The sequence below is a fragment of the Rhinolophus sinicus genome, linkage group LG07 (assembly GCF_036562045.2).
Source record: "Rhinolophus sinicus isolate RSC01 linkage group LG07, ASM3656204v1, whole genome shotgun sequence".
Classification (NCBI taxonomy): Eukaryota; Metazoa; Chordata; class Mammalia; order Chiroptera; family Rhinolophidae; genus Rhinolophus; species Rhinolophus sinicus.
Window position 1 is genome coordinate 16,992,447 of NC_133757.1, and position 24,404 is coordinate 17,016,850.

The window sequence follows — 24,404 nt, forward strand, 5'->3', positions numbered from 1 at the left end:
TTGCAAACAACACCTCTGATAAGGGGCTTTATAATACCCAAAATATATAAAGAACTCATGCAACTCAACAACAACAAAAACCAAAAAATCCAATTAAAAAATAAGCAGAGGACCTGAACAGATACTTCTTCCAAGAAGACGTACAAATGGCTAACAGATATGTGAAAGGATGCTCAACTTCACTAGCTATTGGGGAAATGCAAATCAAAACCACAGTGAAATACCACCTTACATCTGTTAGACTGGCTATGTTCAACAAGACAAGTAAAAATGTTGGAGAGTTTGTGCGGAAAAAGGAACCCTTATATACTGTTGGTGGGAATGTAAATTGGTACAGCCATTATGGAAAACAGTAAGGAGGTTCCTAAAAAACTTAAGGATAAAATTACCATATGACCCAGCAATTTCTTTTCTGTGTATCTACCCCCAAATTTTGAAAACATTTATCCATAAAGATATATGTACACTTATGTTCATTGCAGCATTATTTACAGTGGTCAAGACATGGAAACAAAGTGTCTTTAGAGAAATGATTGGATAAAAAAGGTGTGGTACGCATATACAAAGAAATACTTACTCAGCCAAAAGAAAAGATGAAATACTGCCACTTGTGACAACATGGATGGATCTTGAGAATATCATGCTAAGTGTAGTAAGTCAGATGGAAAAAGTCGAGAACCATACGATTTCACTCATATGTGGGATATGAAACTGAAAGCAACAAACAAATAAGACAAACAAAAATTCAGATACAGACAACAGTTTAGTGGTTACCAGAGGGAAAGTGGGGAAGGGGAGAGGTAGAAAAGGGCAAACAGAGTCCAATGTATGGTGACAGAAGATTTGACTTTGGGTGATGAATACACAATGTAATAATATACAGATGATGTATTATAGAACTGTATACTTGAAACCTGTATAATGTTATTAACCAATGTCACCTCAGTAAATTAGAAAAATCGAGTCCTACATTCAAATATTATCAAGAACTAGACAGATAGCATGATGAGGGAGGTCTACTGGCTAGGTACTGGGCGGTACTGCTCAATCCCAGCCTGTTGGTTGAAAAAATTAATCAGGAACCACAGGCGCCCCCTTAATAAATTTTTTGAATGAAGTCATTTCATTTTTATGAGTTGGCAACTATCAAAAAATCTTAAAATACCATGTAGCATAAGCTAAACACATCTATGGCCTAAACTCAGCCCTCGGGTACCCAATTCACAACTTTGATCAAAGCTTTGACTTGAGTGTGTTTTGTGGTCGGAATTATTTCGGGGATCACCTAATTCTTGCCTTTGCTTGGTGTGTGGGTGGATGCTTTGCTTTTAAACTGATAACCACCCCAGTGTTTGCAAAGCTGGGTTTGCACAGCTGACTGAGAGAATGGGTTGACCTGACAAGAGCATTAGAGGGAATCCAAAGACCTGCGTTCCAGTCTCATTCTGCAATAAACCAGTGGTGTGGCCTTGCTCATGTGAATCTCTTGGTTTGAGCCTCCTCATTTACAAAGTGAAAGTGTTGGTGAAGGGATCCTTAGGGTTCCTTCCAGTTCCAAAATTCCATAAATCTATGGCTTTAATTTAAGTGACTGAATTATTTTTCTTTTGCTTGTTATCTAAAATATCTGGACTAGGAGCCTAGAGACTCAGGCTTATGGTGTGCTGTGAAAACAAATCTGATTTACTAGAGTAAGGGGGACCTTTGAAGTATCATTTTTTCCAGTGGCTTCTGTAAAAGGAGAGGCTAAGTAAGTGTTTACTCTAAAATGAAGTGCCACCTCACTTCTCCAGTGGAAAAAGTCATTAGGAATTTCATCTGAAATCTGGGGAGAATTGATGGAGGAAGGACAAACACATTGATAAAGAACAGTTAAGAACAGGCAAGGATGCGGAGGAATTAAGGCCTTGTACATTACTGGTGGGGATATAAAATCACACAGCCATTTTAGAAAACAGTTTGGCAGTGCTTCAAATTATTAAACGTAGAGCTGCCATATGACCCAGCAACTTCACTCCTAGGTATGTGTCCAACAGAAATGAAAACATATGCTTACAAAAAAGCTTACACATGAATGTTCATAGCAGCACTATTTGTAATAGCCAAAAAGTGGAAACAACTCCAATGTTCATTGAAAATTTTATTTATTTTTGACAAATTAAAAATTATATATTGAAGGTGTGCAATATGATGTTTTGATATATGTGTACATAGGGAAATTATTACCACATCAAATTAACATATCTATCCCCTCCCATAGTTACTTTTTTGGGTGATGAGAACACACATTTCAAGCATATGTTATTATTATATTCACCATGCTGTACATTAGGTCTCAAGAACTTATTCATCTTATAACTAGAAGTTTGTACTCTTTGATCAATATCTCCTTTTTCACCCTTATCCCCATCCATAATATTCCAATATGCATATATAGCACATTTTCTTTATCCATTCATCCATTGATGGACACTTAGGTTTTTTCCATATCTTGGCTATAGTGAATGATGCGGCAATAGACACAGGAATGCAGATAGCCCCTCAAGATGGTGATTTTATTTCCTTTGTATATATACCCAGAAATGGAATATATGGTAGTTCTATTTTTAATTTTTCTGAAGAACTTCCATACTATTTTCCACAATGGCTGTACCAGTTTGCATTCCTATCAGCAGTGCACAGGGTTCCTCTGTCTTCACTCCTTCACCAACACTTGTTATCTTTTGTTAGCCATTGTTAGGATGATTTTCATATCCATCCTAACAGGTGTGAGGTGATAGCTCATTGTGGTCTTGTTTTGCATGTCCCTGATGGTTGCCGATGTTGAGTACCTTTCCATATACCTGTTGGCCATTTGTATGTCTGCTTTGGAAAAATGTCTGTTCAGAATCTTTGCCCATTTCTAAACTGTATTATTTCTTTTTCTGTTATTGAATTTTATGAGTTTCTTACATATCCCAATTGTCCCTTTGAATGGGTTAATAAATTGTGGCATATCTATACAACAGAATGTTATTCTACACTCAAAAGGCATGAAGTGCTGATACATGCGACAACATGGATGAACCTTGAAAACATGCTAAATGAAAGTAGCCAGACACAGAAGGTGACATACTGTATGATTTCATTTATATGAAATGCTCAGAAGAGACAACTCTACAGAGACAGAAAACAGATTTTTGTTGCTTAGGTCTGGAGACAATGGGGGAAATGAGGAGCGATGTTAAAAGGTCTGAGGTTGGTTTTTAGGGTGATGAAAATGTTCTGAAATTAGATAGTGGTGATGATTGTAAAACTCTGAATACATTAAAAACCACTTGTATACTTTTAATGGGTGAGCTGTGCAGTATGTAAATTATATCTCAATAAAGCTATTTAAAAAAAGAATAGTAAGGATAAAACTGTTTAAATGAAGGGATAGATGAATAACAAGTTACATAAAAGTTGAAGAGAAACAAGAAAAGAATGTTATATGACTACGTTAAGTTACTAATATGTCTTTTTAGAGATCCTCATTTTATTCTGAGAGGAGGCTGCTTTTAGCAGGTCAATTATGGTTTGGGGAGGGAATGATTAACAATCAGAAATTGTGATTTTCATTCTTGGCTATGGTCCTAAGCGTGAAATTGTTTTTCTGATATTTTTATGCAGTGTTATGAAGTCCAGGCAGCCTGTTACTCTGGTTTTCAAATCCATTTGTTTGAGTTGGGCTGGTTTGAGTTAGTAATGAGGATGCATTATGGCAAGGGACACTCATGACATCAGTACCAACGGGGCGGCCAAAATTCTAGAGGCCTCGCCAAGCCCCAGTGAGTTGCCCCAGGCCTTGCAAAATCCAAATCACAAAACAGGAAGAGTAGCTGACTTGATGGTTGGTGCTAAGTTAGGGAGATTCTGTGTTTAGGTGCCAAAGGTGAAAAGATTTTGGCAAGAAGTAGTTGATTCAACTCAATTGCAAGGGCAATTTCTGTGGCACCGAAATCTAGGCCATGCTTTCTCAAATTCTCAAGAAGGAGTCATAAACAGGGGTGTCTACAGGAGCCTCGCAGATAAAATAGACAAGCCTACCATGGTCAAATGGAGGGCTCCCTGTCCCATTTCAAGGGACTAGCCTCTGCTCTGTTCATGCTGCTTATTGCTGCATGTAGGGAAGGGCCAGTGTTGCCAAACCAACCTTCTGATTTTCTAAAAGAAGCTGGATATGGATTTTTTTAAATAGCAAACCTTTCCTTTTTAAATGTTACTATCTAATTAGAATAAAAATGTAGAATGGGAGAAAATATTTACAAATCACATATTTGATAAAGGACTTGCATCTAGAATATATTAAAAATGCTTACAACTTAATAAACATTTTTTAAATGGGCTAAGGATCTGAATAGATATTTCTCCAATGAAGATATATAAATGGCCAATAAACACATGAAAGAATCTCAATGTCATTAGCTATCAGGGAAATGCAAATCAAAAGCACAGTAAGACACTATTTCATATCTGCTAAGATGGCTAGAATAAAAAAGAAAGGATAATAAGTGTTGGTGAGAATGTGGAGAAATTGGAACCCTCATACGCGGCTGATGGGAATGTAAAATGGTGCAGCCACTTGGGAAAACAGTTAGCAGTTCCTCAAAAGGTTAAACATAGAGTTCCCATATGCCTCAACATTTTAATGCATAGATATATACTCAAGAGAAATGAAAACATATGTCCACACAAAAACTCGCACATGAATACTCATAGCAGCATTATTCACAGTATTCAAAAAGTGGAAACAACCCAAAGGCCCATCAAGACATGAATAGATAAACACTATATGGAATGTTATTTGGCAATAAAAAGAAATCAAATGCTGATACACACTACAACATGGATAAACTTTGAAAACATTATGATAAGTGAAAAAGGCCAGTCACACAAGACCATATATTGTAAGTTCCATTGATATGATATGTCCAGAAGAAACAAATCTGTAGAGATGGTAGATTAGTGGTTGCCTAGAGTGAGGAAGATGGAGGAAAATGAGAAGTGAGTGCTAAAGCGTGCCCGTTTCTCTTTGGGGTGATGAAAATGTTCCAAAATTGATCATGGTGATGATTGCACAATTCTGTGAATATACTAAAAACCATTGAATTGCATCCGTTAAGCAGATGAATTGTATGGTATATGAATTGTATCTCAATAAAGCTGTTACAAAATAAAAGAATACAGTGAGGGTCACATAAACATATCTGCCAGCCTGCCAACTTCAAGTCCTCTGATTAGGACATGATCAAATGCATAGCAGGTCTGGAAGGGGCTGGTGAAACCCAAATTCTTAGGAAATCAGAGAAGAGGATGATCTGCTGATTCCAAAGTCACTCGCCTATTTAGTGGCAGAGCCAGGGCCAGAACTTGTCTCTTGACCTTAACCTCTAGGCCATGCTGCCTCTATCCAAAGCCCAGCTGTCAAGGCACAGCCAAGAAGGGATTGTGAGACATGAGCATCAGGAAGAGCTGGATACATTTTACAAAGATCTCTGAAAGACATCTTGAGAAAGGGATAAAATAGGGTAAAAAGGAACACTCCTTAAAGGAAAAACAAACATAGTGCTTCCCTGAGCCGTTTTTTCCTATAGCATGGGAGGGTGTTTCACAGTTACTTACTCTGTAAGTTTCTGATTCATTTACACTTAGCTCATCAATATGTTGTTTGTGCAAGAACCATTTGATGTCCAAGAAACCCTCTGGGCCATTTTTTTTTTTTTTTTTTTTAATTTGAACCAGAGAAGTGAACTTTGCCAAGAGTAAATGGAACTCAGATATCAAAAGGTCTGAGTTCAGTTTTCATTGAATACAAAGGGTGAGTGGATTCGGAACTCAGCCAAATGCATTCTCCCACCCTTAATTTACAGTACATTGTTCTGGCAGACTCTACAATCCTGAAATTTGGCTTTTCTTCTTTCATTCTTTTCTAGGGTGTAACCACAAGCCTATCTTTCAGTTAACTTGATAAAAAATAAGGCCACGTTACAACTAACAATTTATGACACTCATCACTGTTCCTGTAACTATCAATTTTATTAGAACGAATTGTTTGAAAATGTTAAAACCCTCTTCTGATGTTGTACTTCTGTTTGATAGAGTATAAGAATTTCTATTTTTTTCAGTCCTTTCATCTGGGGGTTTATCAAAAAGGATGTTGTCCCCCACTGCCCCCAATGAATGATCAGGTCATCACCAGTTATCAGTTTGATTACTGGAGGAGTATGGCTGGTGGTGCTCAGATTTGAAGGCTGGAACAGGTCCTTCAGTCTATCTTCAAAGGAGAAAAAGTGAGAGAAATGATTAGTACTTCAAGTTTCTTTTAAATTAAAAAAAGAAAATCTCAAAAAAAAAACCCAACCCAAAAAGCATAGCAAAATTAAGATCACCCCAAATTCTGCCACTTTGAGAGAAGCACTGTTAATATTTTGTAGATCATTTTCCCTAAAAAGACACACCTATATCAGATTATATTATATTAATGGGATATTACATTACTTTTTCCATTTCTTAGTTCATAGCTAATGAATATTAAACAATTATTATCTATTTCATGTATAGCATTCAGTTGTATAGATGGCACATAACTTAACATGATTCAGTGAGGAGTTTTGATTGCAAGTAACAGAAAATCCACGTCAAACTGACTTAAACACAAAAGGAAATATTTTGGCTGACATTTGAAAAGTCCAGTGGCAGATCTAGTTTCAAGCATGGCAAGATTCCGGCCACATATAGTGTTATGAGGTTTCTGTTTGTCTTCCTCCAGTTTTGCTCTGCCGTCTGATGCTTTGGTGCCATTCACATGTTGCATGTAGAGGCAGCAGTTTGGGAGTATATGCACCCAGGCTCTATCTAGCCTGGCAGAGGAGAACAAAGCTCTGTCCCAGCACTCACCATGAAGATTTCGCTGTACTGGTCCCATCGCCGTCTCTAAGCCTACCCTGGTGGCTTGTCCCTGGATCACCATAGACTCCTGAAATCCAAGTGTTACACCATGATAGTACAGATTGAGACCGAGGAAAGGAGGAAGGAGGAAAAAAGATGGGTCCTCAGAGGGAAAGAGGAGGATGGTGACCAGAAGGAGAATCGGTGAACGTTGTGTGGCCAAAATAACAGTTCCACAATTCATACACTTGGACATTTAGAACTCATTTTGTTTTGTTCCCTGCGGCTTTCATAACAAAGGACCACAAACTAGGTAGATTAAATGGAAATTTATTGTCTCACAGTTCTGGAGTCTGGAAGTCCAAGATCAGGGCATCGATAGAATTGGTTCCTTCTGAGGGCCAAGAAGGAAAGTCTGTTTCAGGCCTCTCTCCTAGCTTTGGGTGTTTTGTGGGCAATCTTTGGCATTCCTTGGCGTGTAGATGCTTCACCCTGATTTTCGCTTTCATTTTCACATCGTGTTCTCTCTGTGTCCAAATTTGCCCTTTTTATAAGGACACCAGTCATTATTGCATGAGGGTCATACTTTAGTATGACCTCATCTTAACTGATTACAGCTACAGCGACCTGGGTTTGGGCTTCAACATAAGATTTTTGGGAGGACACAATTCAATCCATGTTTCCACACAATATTTCTGGCTACATTTAAAACCTATCCAGTCTGAGTTTGAATGATGAATGATGAATCCTGTTGCCTCTCTCCTTCCACTATGTGGGCTCGTTGGATGACATAGTTCTAGTGTTCCTTCTATATAACTTAGTAATTAAGTGTTTGGGGCTAGGAATCCATCCCTCTGTCTGAATGTACACCACAGCCCCCTCACTTACTAGTTTGTGGTCTTTGGGCAAGCGATTTAATCTCTGCAAACCTGTCTCTTCCACCAGTAAAATGAGGATAACAGTCTTTTGCTCATTGGGTCATTGTGGGCTAGGCACATAACGCTCAGAAAAGGATAGTGTGACTATTCCACCTCTTGGAACCTTTGAGCAGAGCCTGACAGAACCCCAGCGTTCTCACCCTCCGGTGATAATTTGGCTCAACTTCTCCCCAAGGTTCAGCTGAAAGAAGTTCAGGAGGGAGGAGGGTGTTTGTTATACTGCAAACAGGACTGCAAATCTGTTTCAGGGAACACAAAGTATTTCTCTTTTTCTCCCCTAAAGCCAGATGCCATAAATTCTGAGCAGACTCTTCCTAGGCAACGTGATTATGAAATACCTGTCCCCTTTAGGTTCCACTTATCTATCTCTCTGACATCTCCTTTTTTCTCTTACAACTTGATCTTCCCCATCATTTCTCAGATGTGGGCTGGAACCAGTCATTTTATGTTCAAGCTCTCTTTGGCTCCATGAATTTGGGGAAATGGAACAGACGTCTGCTGCTCTCCAAGGCGCCACATCTTTCAGTTCTTTCATACTTTTTCTACAGGGCCGAATTTAGCTTGTCCAAATGCTTATTGAATAACAGCTAGAACTTTGAGCTCTTGAAGGCAACAGAACCTATTTGATTACAGGTGTATTAGGCCTTTCACCAAGGTCAAAGCAACAGATGTAGATCACCTTTAAAAAGGTGGTCACTTTCATTTAGCAAATATTTCTTAAGTGCTGACTCTGTGCCAGGTGCTGTTCTAAGCACCAGGCATATAACAATGAACAAGAGAGCCACCGTCCCTACCCTTGAAGACTGTACATTCTGGGGCATTCATTCATGCAGAAAATACATAATGAGAACTTACTACATATCAGGTATTTTTTATCATTAAACAAAGCAGACACAATTCCTGCACAGATGGCTATATTTGTTTGTTTGTGTGTGTGTGCGTGTGTGTGTAAGGGGGGCAGAATACAATACATATAGATTTTTTTTATCATGTTAAAAGGCAATTAAGTGCTATGAAAAAAATAGAGCAGAGTAAGGGGGATCAGAAATGTTGGGGGGGTTATAATTTTAAATAGGGTGTTCAGGGTAGGTCTCATTGAGAAGGTGATACTTGAGGAAAGATTTGAAAGCTAGGTGAGGAAGGGAGCTCGGCTATGTGCAAGAGCGAGTCCAAAGGCCCCGTGACACGAGTGTGCCCAGCTTTTTCAAGGATGGCAAGGAGGTGGATTTAGCTGGAGCAGAGTGAGCAATGTGAGAACAGAAGGAACTGAGGTTAGGAGTAGATCATGTAGCGCTTTTAGCTTTACTGAAATGAGGAATCATGGGCAAGTGCTAAGCAGAATAGGGACATGGTCTCAGACTTCAAAGAAATGACCTGGCAGTTAGGTTTAGGTTGGACTGTGCAGGCTCCTGGTGGCAGTAGGGAGGCCGTGTAATCAATCACATGGATGAGTCAGTAGTGACAGACTAGAGGGGGTACAACTGGAGGCGGTGAGAAGTGGGGGCATTAAGGATCTATTTTGAAGACAAGGCCAACATGAGTTTCTGAGAGACTGGATGTGGGCTGTGAAAGGTGAGGCAGGGATGACTGTGGGATTTGGCCCGAGCATCTGAAAGAATAGTCACTGAATGAGATGGCTAAGACTGGTGGAGCACATTTTTGTTTTGCTGCGTTGGGCCAGCAGTGCCATTCGGACATGTTAAGTTTAGGGTGTCTATCAGTGATGCAAGTGGAGTGGGCAGCAGGAGTTTGAAGCTGTTGGAGAAGTGAGTTGGGGGACACCTCCAAAACCTCAGGAAGTGAGACCCTGCGGAGGTACTTCCACAACTGGCCATGTGTCGCTCCTCTCCGCCTTCCTCAAGGCCCTAACATCCCAGGCACGCCGCTCATTGCATCCTCCGCCCCTTCAGTCGACAAAGCCCTCCTTTTCCCTCTTTGGGGAGTGGTAACCAAAATGAACAGAAAAGACGAGCCACAGCACGGGATCCACTCCCTAACACCCACTACGAAAACGCTGGGTGGAAACGCCGGCCGGCACCCGCCTCCAGGACCGCGCCGCCGGAGACCGGGCGGGTGGGCGGGGCCTGTGGGTGGGCGGGGCCCCGGCGCCCGCGCACTCCGCCGAGGGGGGCGTGGCTGGGCCGGTGCGCACGCCTGCAGCTTGCGCACCGGCCGGCCCCCCTCCTCCAGCCCTTCGGCGGGTGATCAGCTGGTCTGCGCTCTCCTTACGTGGGTCGGGGCACGTCATTGCCGAATGGCAGCCTCCAGAAAGGCACCGCGAGTAAGGTGAGGGGACTGCCGGGGAGCCGGCGTCTGGGCAGCGCGCGGCTCCCCGGGCCAGGGCGCGCGTGTGGCCCTCCAGAGGGGAGGGACGAGCGGGTGAGGAGCTGCGGGCGGCCCGTCGCAGCCTGGCAAGGGCCGGGGCTTGCCGGAGTCCCCCGAGCGAGAGCTGGGGGAGGGAGCCATGCAGCCGGGCAAGTTCCGGTTTGTTTCCCGCGGGGCCGCGGGCACCCCCAGGCATCGCGAGCCCGGTGCCCGGATGAGTGTATCCGCAGAAGCTGCTGAGTTCGGCCCGAGGGGGAGGTGGCCGTCGCGGCCCCCGGCCCTGCAGGAAGGCCCCACTGTTGCAGGAAGTTGACTTGTCCTGGCTCCTCCCGGAGTCCAGGGAGGTAGGCGAGTTCCTGCCCTCGCCCCTGTATCCTGGTAATTTAATCATCAAATTCCAACCCTGACAATACTGACACCTGCATTTCGCCTTACTCATCTGTCATCATCACAAAGATAGGCAACCGCGGCCCCACCCGACCCAAGGGGTTTCAGAAGGCCGTGTAAGGGAATACTTTGGCATAATCGCCAGGAAAATCCCACCAGTGACCTGTCCTGTTTTTTCTCGGGATACAGGGAGGTGAGAAGGATAATCCCTCAGTCCGACATTAAATACGTTTTAGCCTATTCTCCCCCCACAGCCAGGGTATACTTATCAGAGCAGCTAACAAAGTGGGAGACTGAGAGATACCTTCAGAGTTCACAAAGACCACAAGCCAAACTTCCTGGAGAGCCACATGGGTCCAGCCATCCTCCAACCAGTTGAAACTTAAATGAACACACTTGGAAGCATGACCAGGCTCACTTGCTAAACACAGACCATGGCTTGTACTTGTGTTTGTGAGTGGACAGATCCCAAGCCATCCTTTACCTGGACTTGGCCTTGCGACAGCGTGTTAGAGATGAGAACCATGCCAGCACTGTGGAAGGGTGTGGTGAGGTGTAGCTAACTTGCATGTGGAAGGAGCTGCCTGCATGTTAAATGCTGGAAATGGGGTCACGCCTGCGAATAAATGATGAGTTAGGCCCTAGGTGGAGAAGTAGACTTTGAGGACCATGGTGGTCTTTGCTGGGTTCATAGAATAACAAGATTTTAGGAGCCGAAGGCTCAACATCAGCATTAGCTGATACAGGCTCCTTACCTCACACAGGAGGCCACTGAGAGGCTGAGAGAAGAGAGGCCATTTGCTCCAGGCAGCTCCCCTAATGGCAGAATTTGAGTGCCATTCAGGACTCAGTTTAGGTGATGGAAACTGAAATGACATTGACTTAAGTAAAAAGGGGCTGAGCTGGCTTCTAGTGCAGCTGAGTCCAGGAGGCCAACACTGGCATCAGACTTCCCTCTCTTTTGCATCTCTTGGCTCTGATTTCTTCAGTATTGGCTTCGCTGATAGGCAAGACTTAACATTAGGGCAGGTTATGACAGTTCTAGGCTGACAGCCCCAGCAGAAATAGAGTCCTCTTACTTAATGGTTGGAGCAGAAATCTCAGATCTGATTCTTTCGGGGCTGATTTGATCCTTATGACCATCCCTGAACCAGTCATTGTGGCCGGAAGGATGGATTGACCAGGCCTGTGTCCCAGAACTTGGTGGGTGAGTGGGTGAGACTCATCCCAACTCTGTGGACTAAAAACGGAGAAGAGACATTCTCAAAAGGAAAACCAAGGTGCTCTGATCAAAAGAAGGAGGGATGGATTCTGGATAGGCAAAGACAATATTGCCCACTTCCCCACCCTAGAACTTGTTCTATTCTACCCTTGTCTCACCTTACGAGGTCCTTGTTTTATCCCATCCTGAGTCATAGACATGGATGATTCTCATCATGGGCTCAGAGAAAGGGGAGGATAGCAAGAACCCTGCTGGGATTTCTTTAAAAACAAAAGAGAGAGGGAGAAAAATGTGCCCTAACCATCTTATGCAAAGATCGAACAAGAAGTTCTCTGCACACTTCTTTCCCCTTAGCCACCTCATGGCACATAATGACGTTGAGAAGGTGTAGGCTGAAGAAGTCCTGGGAAGGGGAAGAGCACTGAGCTGGAAGTTAGGAGTCTTGGAGTCTAGTTCTAGACTAGCTCTGTCACCAAATAACTAGGAGGCTTTGATTAAGTTTGATCTTCATTTTAGATATTATGAACAATATTGTTATGAACATTTGTTTACAAGTTTTTATATGGACTTACATTACCAATTTTCCACACCTAAGAATGGACTTGCTGTGTCATGGGGTAACTAACTCTATGTTTAACTTTTTGAGGAACTCGGGGCTGTTTTCCAAAGCCACTGTGCCATTTTATATTCCTAGCAATGTTCGAGGGTTCTAATTTTTCCACAGCCTTGCCCATACTTGCTATTGTCTGTTTTTAAAATTATAATCATCCTAGTGTATGTGAAATGGTACCTAATTGTTGTTTTGATTTGTATCTCCCAAATGGATAATGATGTTGAAAATCTTTTCATGTGCTTATTGGCCATTTATATATCTTCTTAGGAGAAATGTCTATGTAGAATCTTTGCCCATTTAAAAATTGGGTATTTGTCTTTTTATTGTTGAATTGTAATAGCTCTTTATATACTTTGGATACTAGACTCTTACCAGATTTATGAGTTGAAAATATTTTTTCTCATTTTAAGGGTTGTCATTTTACTTTCTTGATGTATCCTTTGAAGTACAAAAGTCTTTTGTTTAACTGTATCCAGTATATCTTTTTTCTTTTGTTGCTTTTGATGTCCTATCTAAGAAATCATTGCCTCGCTCAAAGTCAGGCAGATTTATACCTGTTTTCTTCTAAGAAAACATTTATGTTTGTGATCCATTTTGAGTTAATTTTTGTGTATGGCGTGAGGGTAGAGGGTTGATTTTTTTGTTTTTTGCACGTGTGTATCTATTTTTCCTAGCATTATTATTATTATTATTTTCTTAAAGATTTTATTGGGGAAGGGGATGGAACAGGACTTTATTGGGGAACAGTGTGTACTTCCAGGACTTTTTTCCAAGTCAAGTTGTTGTCCTTTCAATCTTAGTTGTGGAGGGTGCCGTTCAGCTTCAATTTGTTGTCCTTTCAGTCTTAGTTGTGGAGGGCGCAGCTCAGCTCCAGGTCCAGTTGCCATTGCTAGTTGCAGGGGGCACAGCCGACCATTCCTTGTGGGAATCGAACTGGCAACCTTGTGCTTGAGAGGACGCGCGCCAATCAACTGAGCCATCCGGGAGCTCAGCAACAGCTCAGCTCAAGGTGCCGTGTTCAATTTTAGTTGCAGGGGGGCGCTGCCCACCATCCCTTACCGGACTTGAGGAATTGAACCGGCGGCCTTGTGGTTGAGAGCCTACTGGCCCATGTGGGAATCCAACCGGCAGCCTTCGGAGTTAGGAGCACGGAGCTCTAACCTCCTGAGCCACCTGGCTGGCCCCCTAGCATTATTTGTTGAAGAGACTATTTTTCTCCATTGAATGATTCTGGCACCGTTGTCAAAAATTAATTGACAGTAAATGTGAGGGTTTATTTCTGAACTCTAAATTCTGTTTCATTGATCTATAAGTTTATCCTTATGCCAATACCACACTTTTTAAAAAAATTTTTATTGGGGAATAGTGGGGAAACTGTGTGTTTCTTCAGGGCCCATCAGCTCCAAGTTGTTGTCCTTTAATCTTTTTGTGGAGGGCGCAGCTCAGCTCCAAGTCCAGTTAGTTGCCTTGTTGAGAGCTCGCGCTTTAACTAACTGAGCCATCCGGCTGCCCGATACCACACTGTCTTGATTACTGTAGTTTTATTAGTTTGAAATCAGGTAGGGTGACTCCTCCAACTTTGTTCTTTTTCAAGATTGTTTTGGCTATTCTGGATTCCTTGCATTTCCATATGAATTTTAGGACCTGCTTGTCAATTTCTGTACAGAAGCTAACTGGAATTGACAGGTATTGCATTGACTAGATTATTTTGGATAGTATTGCCATTTTAACAATATTAAGTCATACAATCCATGAACATGGAATGTCTTTCCGTTTATTTAGGTCTTCTTTAGTTTCTTTCAACAATGTTTTGTAGTTTTTGGAGTATAAGTTTTAGACTTCTTTTGTTAAATTTATTCCTGGGTATGTGTTGTTTCGATTGTATTGTAAATGAACTTTTGTTAATTTCATTTTTTGATAATTCATTACAAGTATATAGAAATATAATTGATTTTTGTGTATTGGTTTTGTATGTTGCATTCTTGATGAGTTTATCAGCTCTAATTTTTTCTTTTTTGGTGGATTCTTTAGGATTGTGTATGGTGTGAGGGTAGAGGTTCAGTTTGATTTTTTTTTTTTTTTGCATATGTGTATCTATTTTTCCTAGCATTATTTGTTTTTTTTTTGTTGTTGTTGTTTTGTTTTTTTTTTTTTTAAAGATTTTATTGGGCAAGGGGAGGGAACAGGACTTTATTGGGGAACAGTGTGTACTTCCAGGACTTTTTTCCAAGTCAAGTTGTTGTCCTTTCAATCTTAGTTGTGGAGGGTGCCGTTCACAACTTTTATATTTTAGATATAGAATGACATTTGCAAATAGAGATCGTTTTATTTCTTTTTCTATTATGGTCGCTGTTATTTCAATTTCTTGCCTAATTGCCCCGGATAGAACCTCTAGTACAGTGTTGACTAGAAGTGGCTAGAGTGGACATCTCTGTCTCATTCCTGGTCTTAGGGGAAAAGCATTCAGCATTTTTACATTAAGGATGATGTTAGCTGTGGGTTTTGTAATATTATTGATCAGGTTGAGGAGTTTCTCTTTGAGTTTATTGACTACTTTTATCATAAAGGGGTGTTGGATTTTGTCAAATGCTTTTTCTGTCTCTATTGAGGTTATCATATAGTTTTTTTCCTTTTTTTCTTTTTTCTCCTTTCTTCCGTTTCCCCCACTCTCAACTCCGGTTCAAGCTGTTGTTTCTCAGACTAGTTATGTAGGACAAAGCTCCCTGGCCCATGCTGGTGGTACTATGAGCCTTGCGTCCTCCCCCGCGCGCGCTGAGGCAGTCAGTCGCACACACCACAGTCGCACACAGTAGCCCACTCCAGCCCAGCTCCAGGGAGAGCTGTTGTTCACAATCTTAGCTGTAGAGGGCGCAGCTCACTGGCCCATGTGGGAATCAAACTGGCAACCTCTGTGTTAGGAGCACCGCACTCCAGCCACCTGGGCCACCACGTTGGCCCAGTTTTTGTTCTTTATTCTCTTGATATTGTGTATTATATTACTTTTTGGATGTTGAACCAATCTTGTGTTCCTGAAATAAATTCCACTTGGTGATGGAATATGATCCTTTTTATATGTTACTGTATTCAGTTTGCTAGTATTTTGTTGAGGTTATTTGCATTTATATTTATAACAAATATTGAGGTGTCTCACTTTTTAATGAAAGAATATATGGTTCCCTTAGTAAAGAACATCTCATTCTGTCCAGTGAAATTAAAATAGCAGGCATCTGAGAGCAGGCTGGAGTGACTGGTGAAAATGTCTGGTCTTTTGGTTCTGTCTGTGGGGTGGACTGAGCTAATGTGGACCCTCCTTCCTCTACTAGTACATAAAAATGTGGTAAAATTATAACAAAATTCCTTTTAAGCTCATAGCTGAGTAAAATCTGAAGCGCTTTCTATATCCCGTAGCAGGTTCCTTGTCCCTCTGAGCTTGTCTCCTAACCACTTACTTCCAATCTCCCAACACACACAGCCATAGCACACTGGCCTCCTTGCTTGCCCTCTGGTGTGCCAGTCATACTCCTGCCTTAGGGCCTTTGCACTTGCTGTTCTTTTCTGGAATGTTCTTCCGCTAGATAGCCACGTGTCTTAATCCCTCACTTTTTTTTTTTAAGTTTCTGCTACAATGTTGTCATCTGTTAGCAAAGAGGCCTTGCCTGACAACCCCATATCAAATAACCTTTCCCCTGCCCTGCTTTCTTCTTTTGTTTCATAGAACACATACCTACTACCTGACATACTGTATTCTTGTTTTGTATCTGTTGCCTTTCCTCTTTTATCCTCTCCTCCCAGCACTCTCCCTCCCTACCCTCATATAAACCTCTTCAGATGTCTGTTCTGTTCATTGTTGTGTCTAGAATAGGCTTGGATTATAGAAGATTCTCAATAAATATTTGTTGACTGATGGACTTAAAAGAAAAAGAAATCCTCAGGTGCCAGAAATTTAGTGGAACTTAAGGCTTGACTTTAGGGGAACTTAGCTGGTAAGCTGCGTCTTGGGGAGGTTATCAGACGCTATAGGCCTTCATACTACCAAGGGTCCAGGGTATCAGACTATCCACATATGGGGGGCAGGAGACTTGAGTGCAAATCTCTTAGCTAAGAAGTTAAAAATGAAACTTAATCTCAGAAGCAAACGACAGTGACAGTAGTCTTTGTACAACCCAGGGCGTGTCTCAATCTCACAGATAAAATAGTCTCCACTGAAGATAAGCTCTTACTAAACGGTTACAAAGCACACAAGAAATGACCTACCAGGAGGGAACCAGCAGACTCAGCAAACTGGAGGATTACTATTCCCAAACCTTCTCCTGGACAGTCTGAAATGAATTATAAAACAAGGGCCACCGATTATTAAAGCTAAGAGGGAGTAGAAACCATAGCGAAAGAATAGGACACCACGAAGAAAGAACAAGCAAATTTAAAAAAAGTCTCAGATAGAACTTTTACATGTGACACATATAGTCATGGCAAATAAATCTTTTTATACTAGTTAAACAAGAGATTAGACTTTGCTAAAGAGAATTCATGAACTAGAGACTAGGCCTGAGAAGGTTTACCTGCCATGGTGATGTTTTATCTGCAGGTTTTAGCTGAGGCTTTTATTTATTTCGTCACTGATACTGGGTAAGAGTTTTTCTGACACACAAAGGAAATTGCTAAGTTGATATCCTCTCTGACTAAGCCTTTCCACGTTTACTCTGGTCAAAGTCTGAAGTACCTGTTCTTTCTCGTCTTAGGTCGAGTCATCGGGATTTTCAGCTGAAAAATTTAAGAATAATTGAACCTAACGAGGTGACATACTCAGGAGACCCAGGTTTGGAAACAGGTAATAATTTTGCTTATTACTAGATGGAACATCTCAAAAGGATTTTAGGTCCCCCTAAAGTTTTTCTCTCAAGTTGGGAAAAAAGAGAAGGCAAGGGATTAATAATTGGTCATGGCTGGAGGTGGGAGGATGTATGTCCACTTTGTTCTGTGGCTTCCTGTATAGTTGGTTACTGTTTCTATATATTTACTAGTTTTTTTTAGGTAGTCAGTTAGAGAATTGTAGTTTTTGCATTTCCTATTCTTGGGGTGGTGGTGCTGGTGATGGTAATAGGTTATTGTTGAAAAAGTCCTAGTCTTTCTGATCTCTAATATAATCCTTTATTGACTGCCTTCAATTTTCATCATACAATTGTGAAATGAGAAAAGTTTGTAATGTATGATTGTGCTTTATAAATTGAATGTGCATTCAGAAAAATCTTTTTGGGAAAAATTTCTGGAACCATACTTTCTCCCCAAAGCTAGTAGTTAATTGTATTTGGGTTGCCAGAAACCCGAATTCTGAAAAGTGGTGTATTTCTGTAATTCTGTCCCATGTAAGCCAGTGCTTTTCTGTGGACTATTCAGGAGAACCATGACTTCCTCTTAGAGGACTTAAAAAGTTGATCACTTGCAGCACATAAGATACCATGACTGACCTCTCTTTGGAAGATCAGCGCTATAATTGCATACAATTTTAGGTCTTTTTTTTAAAAAAAAATAGATGTATGCAATAAATTTTGGGCCATATCAGGAAGGAGAGGAAGAAGGAATGGGAAAAAGAGGAAGTAAGGATAGGGAAAAAGTGATAGAACCATCAAATTTAGAGTTTGAAGAGAACTTCTCTTTTTGTTATATCTGAAGAAATAGAGGTTCAGGGAGCTTCTGTTGTCTGAGCTTGCAGATCCCCGCTGGAAACCAGACCCACTTGCGTTCATGCTGTTTCCTTAGAAAGCTTTAAGAGAGCCTCTGCTATATTGCCTAGATAATGTGGTGTAATAGAGCATGGGCTTGGGGAATTAGAGATCCCCATCCTGATGATCCAGTTCCTTTACCTGTAAAATGGGAATAGTGGAATCTTCTTTGGAGGATTATTGTGAGAATTAACCACCAATGTATATATAAAGCCCTTGGTCCTCACTCAGCGGTGGGACAGCCAAACAAGTCACCACCTCTAATGCTATTGAAGCTGGATGAGCAGCGAGGCATCTGTGCATGTGTGAAGATGCTGAAATTGGAATAAATCAGTCCCTTCTATTCTTATGACAAGGCGTGTAGGAATCCCAGCTGGTGCTTTAGATCTAGATTCAAATCATATTTCTTGAGTTTCTACAGTGTACTAGTGCTTTCACACATGTTTTCATGTTAAATTCTAGCCACCCAGCGAGGTAAATAGGGTGTGTTTTTCATGTATTTCCAAGCAGTGAAAAGTCTTGTTTGTGATAAAGGCTGAAGGTTTAGGAACTTATTTCTAAAAGCAGACCCACATATGCAAGAGACTTTTAAAATGAGTCATTCATTTTAAAGCATGATTTAAAAATACCTGGCAGCGTACGGGCTAATGTTACATCATGGCCTAGGTTTGTTGCTCTTGGCTTTCCACTTCCCTGCACACCCTGATTAGCTCTTGGCTGCTCCTGACATTTCTGAAAAGTAATGGGATGTGGAAAGAACAGATGCTATTATACGGCATCTTCTAAGATCCTCGCTTTCTTTCATTGAAGGTTAATTACTGTTATATTGAGTCTGAAATGATCATAGACACAAAGTTGTGATATTCATCAGCCATCTTTGAGTGAACGTGTGTGTGTTAGGTGCTGGGCTAGATACATGGCTTCGGAGATGAAGGTGACATGTCCCTGTCTTAAGGAGAAGCAATATATACACCTGTTGCACCATTTGTCATATTGCTTTTAGAGTTAGTTACTTGTGCATCTAACTTGCAAGCACATAACATTTACTATGTGCTAGGCACTGTTTTTAAGTGCTTTATATATAGTAACCCATTTAATCCTCATGAAAATGACCCTATGAGCGTCGCCAGCCATGCCTTTCATTTCCTCCACTTTGCGTGCCTTTTCACCTTCTGCCACCTTAATGGCTTGGTCTTATAATTGCACCAGGTTTTCCCCTCTTCAGTAGTAGCTGCTCACCCACTCAGTTACTTTCACGGCCTGGTGTCCTTGTGGCCACAGCTGTCTCGACCACCTTGCTCCTGTGTCCAGCTCCACGGCCAAGCACGTTGCCACAGCCGTTGCATATTGCTCTGATGTCGCTGCTGCTGTCCCTTACCACATCCTAATTGTGGATTGTGGTGTTGGGAGTTCTTTCACTGTATCTAATTTAGGTGACAAAGAGTTGGCTGTGTCTGACCAAGGACAGCATGCAAATGTGAAGGGCATGAAGGATGGGAGGAAGGAGCAGGAGAAGTGTGAAGAATGGTGATGGGGGCAGGTGGCACTGTGGGCAGAAGTGTGACAATGCCACTGTCGTCGAGGAAAGCTGATGATATGGTGACACTGAGGGGGCCCGGCAGGAGGAGGAATGTGATGATGAGGCAGGAGATGGTGATGAAGCTCAGAATGTGGTGGTGCGGAGGCGAGCTGTGGTCCCAGGCAGCAGAGGGTGTCTTTGACTGGCTCCATTTTGGGTTGCCTTTGACAGCGTGCAGTTTGTAATTGAGGACTTTGGGGCTTGCCATTGATCCTGTTGACTTTATTGGTGAAGGTCGTGACTGATGGTGTTTGATACATACTCAGTCAGCACTCTAAGCACTGAGTCTGTGCTATCAAAGTCCGTAATCAGAATGTGCCCAAATAGAAGCCAGATTCTATAAGGAAATTAATGGTCTTGAAAGAAGGTATGTTGGCTTCTATCATATATTTGCTTTTTAAAATTCCAGACGCCTAAGCTGTACTCCAGACTAATTAAATCACAAGTTTTCCTGGTAGTTCTAATGTGCAGTCAGGGTTGAAATACTGCTCCAAAGGAAGTCAACATTTTTGCTTGACTCTAAGATTGTTAAGTTGCTCAGAAATATGGTTTGGAAAGACGTTAAGTCTATTCTGAAGCTCCTCAAAGATGTCATAATCAAGTTTTCAGATGCTGGCAAGCTTATGAGGTCACAGTAGGCTTCATTTTGAACTCAGTGGAGGTGTTGACATATTAACTTAGGTCAGACCAGATGCTTCACCCTCTTTCTCAGACAGGTGAGAAATGATAGGCTTAGTACATCGGATAGAAGGAAAAGATGCCCTTCTGAAAAGTATTCAGAAGCAGCTGTAATGCAAGGAACATGGATAGGTTTGGATTGTGAATAGGACCATTTCCAGTGACTCTCAGTACTTATGTCCTTTGGAGACTCGTGAGGCGGAGCTTCAAGGCCTGCGACTGCTGCTGCCCTTCCTGCAGATCATGAATGGAGCACTTTTTTAGTGAGTCCCGAGATCAGTATGGTACATTACAGGCACATCTATTGGAGGAAACCGTAACGACTGACCTGTGGAGGCACAAGGTGCTGGTGATCATGAAGGAGAAGCAGCAGATGAAATGTTAAGGAAAAAGCACCAAAAAGGATCCACACCGGGCAGGGTACAAGCCTCTGAGCCAGGGTCACTCCTTGAAGATAGTCTGTAGTTTACTGGCCTCACTGTAGCTCTCCATTACTTAGCATTATGCATTAGAACATTTTTGGTTGAGTAAAGCATTTTTTGTTTGTTTAAAAAATGGGTTGGCAAAATCCAAAACACTGACAACGCCAAATGCTGACGAGGATGTGGAGCAACAGGAGTTTTCATTGGTTGATGGTGGGAATGCAAGACAGTAGAGCCAGGTTGGAAGACAGTTTGACAGTTTCTTACAAAACTAAATATACTTTTCCCATATGATATATACGTAGCATATGATACATGCTCCTTGGTATTTACCCAAAAGAGTTGAAAACTTACGTCCACACAAAACCTGTAGGTGGGTGTCTGTGGCAGCTTTATTCATAAAGGCCAAAATTTGGAAGTAACCAAGATGTCCTTCAGTAGGTGAATGGATAAGTAATCTGTGGTACATCCAGACAATGGGTTATTATTCAGTTCTGAAAAGAAATGAGCTATCGAGCCACAAAAAGACATGGAAGAACCTTAAATGCATATTGTTAAGTGAAAAAAGCCAATCTGGAAAGGCCGTATACTACACGATTCCAACTGTACAACTTTCTGGAAAAGGGAAAACTATGGAGACAGTAAAAGGATTTGTTACCAGGGGCTGGGGGAGGGAGGCAGTTTCTGGCAGCTTTAGTTTTTGTCTGGTGGTGGGGTGGTCAGTTTGGAGCTACATCTGGGAGTGGGGAAGAGCATGCTGGGTGCTTCTCTAGGGCTCCCGTTCAGTTGCCATTGAGTAGTCATTGAGTTGCATGGGGCAGGCTGGTTTTGGAACAAACTCTCCTGTTGTTGCAGACGGCAGAATGCCTCCAAAGGTAACTTCAGAGCTGCTTCGGCAGCTGAGACAAGCCATGAAGAACCTGGAGTATGTGACAGAACCGATCCAGGCCTACATCATCCCGTCGGGAGACGCCCACCAGGTACTGAGCGCAGCTGGCCCAGTGATGGAACTTACCAGCCTCTCCTCTCATTTCATTTTTTCCTCCAGACCTAATTAATGTGTTTATTGGATTCTAGTTGTCGACCCACACCGAAGCATGTCCTCCATGGCTTGGCTCAGGGACCTGTGTTCAGTGGGGTCCCACTAACTGCCTGTGGATTTGATTCTGGTTTCCTTGTTTCCAGTGAATACAGCTAGCTTTCAGTAAATTGTGGGAGAATTAGTGGACAAATGAAGTGGCCGAAGTCTGGGCCTTCCTGTTGCTGGCACACTTTACCCTATCTCCTCTGTCACACCTTATCTCCAGTGGAATTGTCTGTCCTTCCTCCCTTCTCCCCATCCAGACTGTCCCATCCTCTGGCGTGGCCAGAAGAACAGCCAGAAAGTTGTCTTGATCTCCACTTTAGCAGGTTTTAGGGATGGTTTCTGAATATCATCCTTCCTCCCCCACAACCACCACCTTTAATGGAAGCAACTCAGTAAGTACTCAATCAGTGCCCTTTATCTCTGACAACACTAGTGATTTAAATATGGGAGAGTTGGGTTTGGAGAGCTGGAGACCTCATATGGTGCTGACAGGCAGGAGGAAGAAAGGATTCTAGGATCTAGTCTTTCGGGTCACTGAGTCAGCAAGTGTTTGCATGCTTTTATGTGGTCCCGGTACAGTAGGGTTACACAGATGAATTCAAGGCTGAATTCCTGTGCTCACTGTGCTTAGATTTAGTAGAGAGATGAGACAATGTACAAAGTGCGGTTCCACCATAGAGTCACGTATGCACGTATTCGGTCTGCTGATTCAGATGTTAATCTCTTCCACATCAATGTCACCGATACACCAGAAATAATGTTTTACCAGCTCGCTTTCTAACCCCTTAGCCCAGTCAAGTTGACACATAAAAGTAACCATCCCAGTCCACTAGCTCACCCTTGCCTGAAATTGGGTCTTTCCTCTGAGAGGGGTTTCACAGGCTATCATGGAGCCCCAGCAAAAGACGCCTGACACTTCCGCTTTCTTCATGAACCTTCATCTCCAGGGAGGCCTCACTGTGTGGAAAGATTTGACTATGGGTCCTACTTAAATTAAAAGTTGAAGATTTCTGGAGAGGGGTGTGTTAGAAGCTTTGTAGTGTTGGTACTTCAGTTTTACCTTAACTGGAGTTAGGATACAATATCTATGTTTACTAGTCGGGGATGTTCTTATAGTCAAGCCAAGTTTATCTTAATATTCTGGGTCCTGGGTGCTATTCCCGAGCCAACGTTTTCTGCCGTCATAAAGCTGGTTTGGGTACAGTACCATTACTGATTTTCAAAAATGCTCTTTGACAGTAAATGGGGGACTAATACACATCCAAAGCAATTCCTTGTTCAACTTTGGGAATGGCAGTGCTGCTGGCCAAACCACAGGTAATATTCCAGGCTTTCCCTCAGTGCTTTGTCTCCTAATGATCATGGAATGTTGGAGTTCGATAGCTCCTGCCTCGATCAGGAAACTGAGGCTCTAAGCCTAGAAAAATGTGTTTTCCAGCTGTATCCTGAAAACACAAGAAGTTAACCCTGCTCTTTATTAGCTGGCACTCTATCACAGCATTCACTGTTTTGTGTGTGCCTCACAAACTTTCATTCTTGTACTCTTGCTGTCCCTCCTCCCCTCGCCCCCTCCCCCCTGCCATTTTTCTTTTAAACCTTTTCCTGTCATTTCTCTTGCTGAGCTTAGCCATGTGGCCTGCGTGGTGGGAGAAGTTGTGTTGTGTTTGTTTGGTGCATGCTTCCTGACTGCCTGTTCAGTGCTAAGTGTTGGGGCAAATGCAGAGGGCTGGCGGTGAGCATACAGGTAAGTGTATGGCTCTGGAGACTGGGTTCACATACCAGGTTTGCCACTTCACCAGCTTCTTGACTTTAGGCACGTTACTGCAGATTCCTAAGTGTCAGTGAAACTCTCTGGGCCTCAGTTTTCCCATCTGTAAAAAGGGGATAGTGACACATCCACCTCATCGGACTGTTGTCAGGATTAAATGACTTCATAGATGTAAATGCTTCAAGCATGTCTGTCACCTGGTAAGTCTTATTATATTAGCTGCTGCTGCTGTTGTTATTATTATTATTATTATTAAGATGGATGATGGAAAAGGCTCCCTTAAAGAAATTAAAGGGTAGATAAGCCACGGACAAAAATGCTAAACCAAAATGTTAGGAAAGGACTTGATTAGCACTGTTGAGTAGAAATAGAGGTCCGACAATTAACTTTGCGAACTTGTTGCAATGATGTTGCTAACCCTTTTTGATATCAGCGGGATTATTTGTTACGAATTTGTGACAACTGGACAAACAGTTAACCAAGTTTACCTTTTGGAAGTGCTGAAAAGGTTGCGTGAAAAAGTTAGACGATCTGAATTTTCTGCCAACAAGTCATGGCTCTTGCATCACGACAATGCACCAGCTCACATGGCACTGTCTGTGAGGGAGTTTTTAGCCAGTAAACAAATAACTATTGGAACACCCTCCCTACTCTCCTGGTCTGGCCCCCAGAAGATAAAGGAAATATTGAAAGGAAGACATTTTGAGGACATTCAGGACATCAAGGGTAGTATGACGACAGTTCTGATGGCCATTC

The 24,404-nt window shown here is 42.1% G+C and overlaps 1 protein-coding gene across 1 annotated transcript in view; it reads left to right on the forward strand.

Annotated features, from left to right (window-relative positions):
* Positions 1-9,981: 9,981 nt before the first annotated feature.
* XPNPEP1 (X-prolyl aminopeptidase 1) overlaps positions 9,982-24,404 on the forward strand; it is a 46,490-nt gene continuing 32,067 nt past the window's right edge. The window contains exons 1-3 of the mRNA XM_019725094.2: positions 9,982-10,133; positions 17,134-17,222; positions 21,649-21,773. Of these exons, the coding sequence (XP_019580653.2) occupies positions 10,102-10,133; positions 17,134-17,222; positions 21,649-21,773 (246 nt within the window). The 5' untranslated portion in view covers positions 9,982-10,101. The remainder of the gene's footprint in view (positions 10,134-17,133; positions 17,223-21,648; positions 21,774-24,404) is intronic.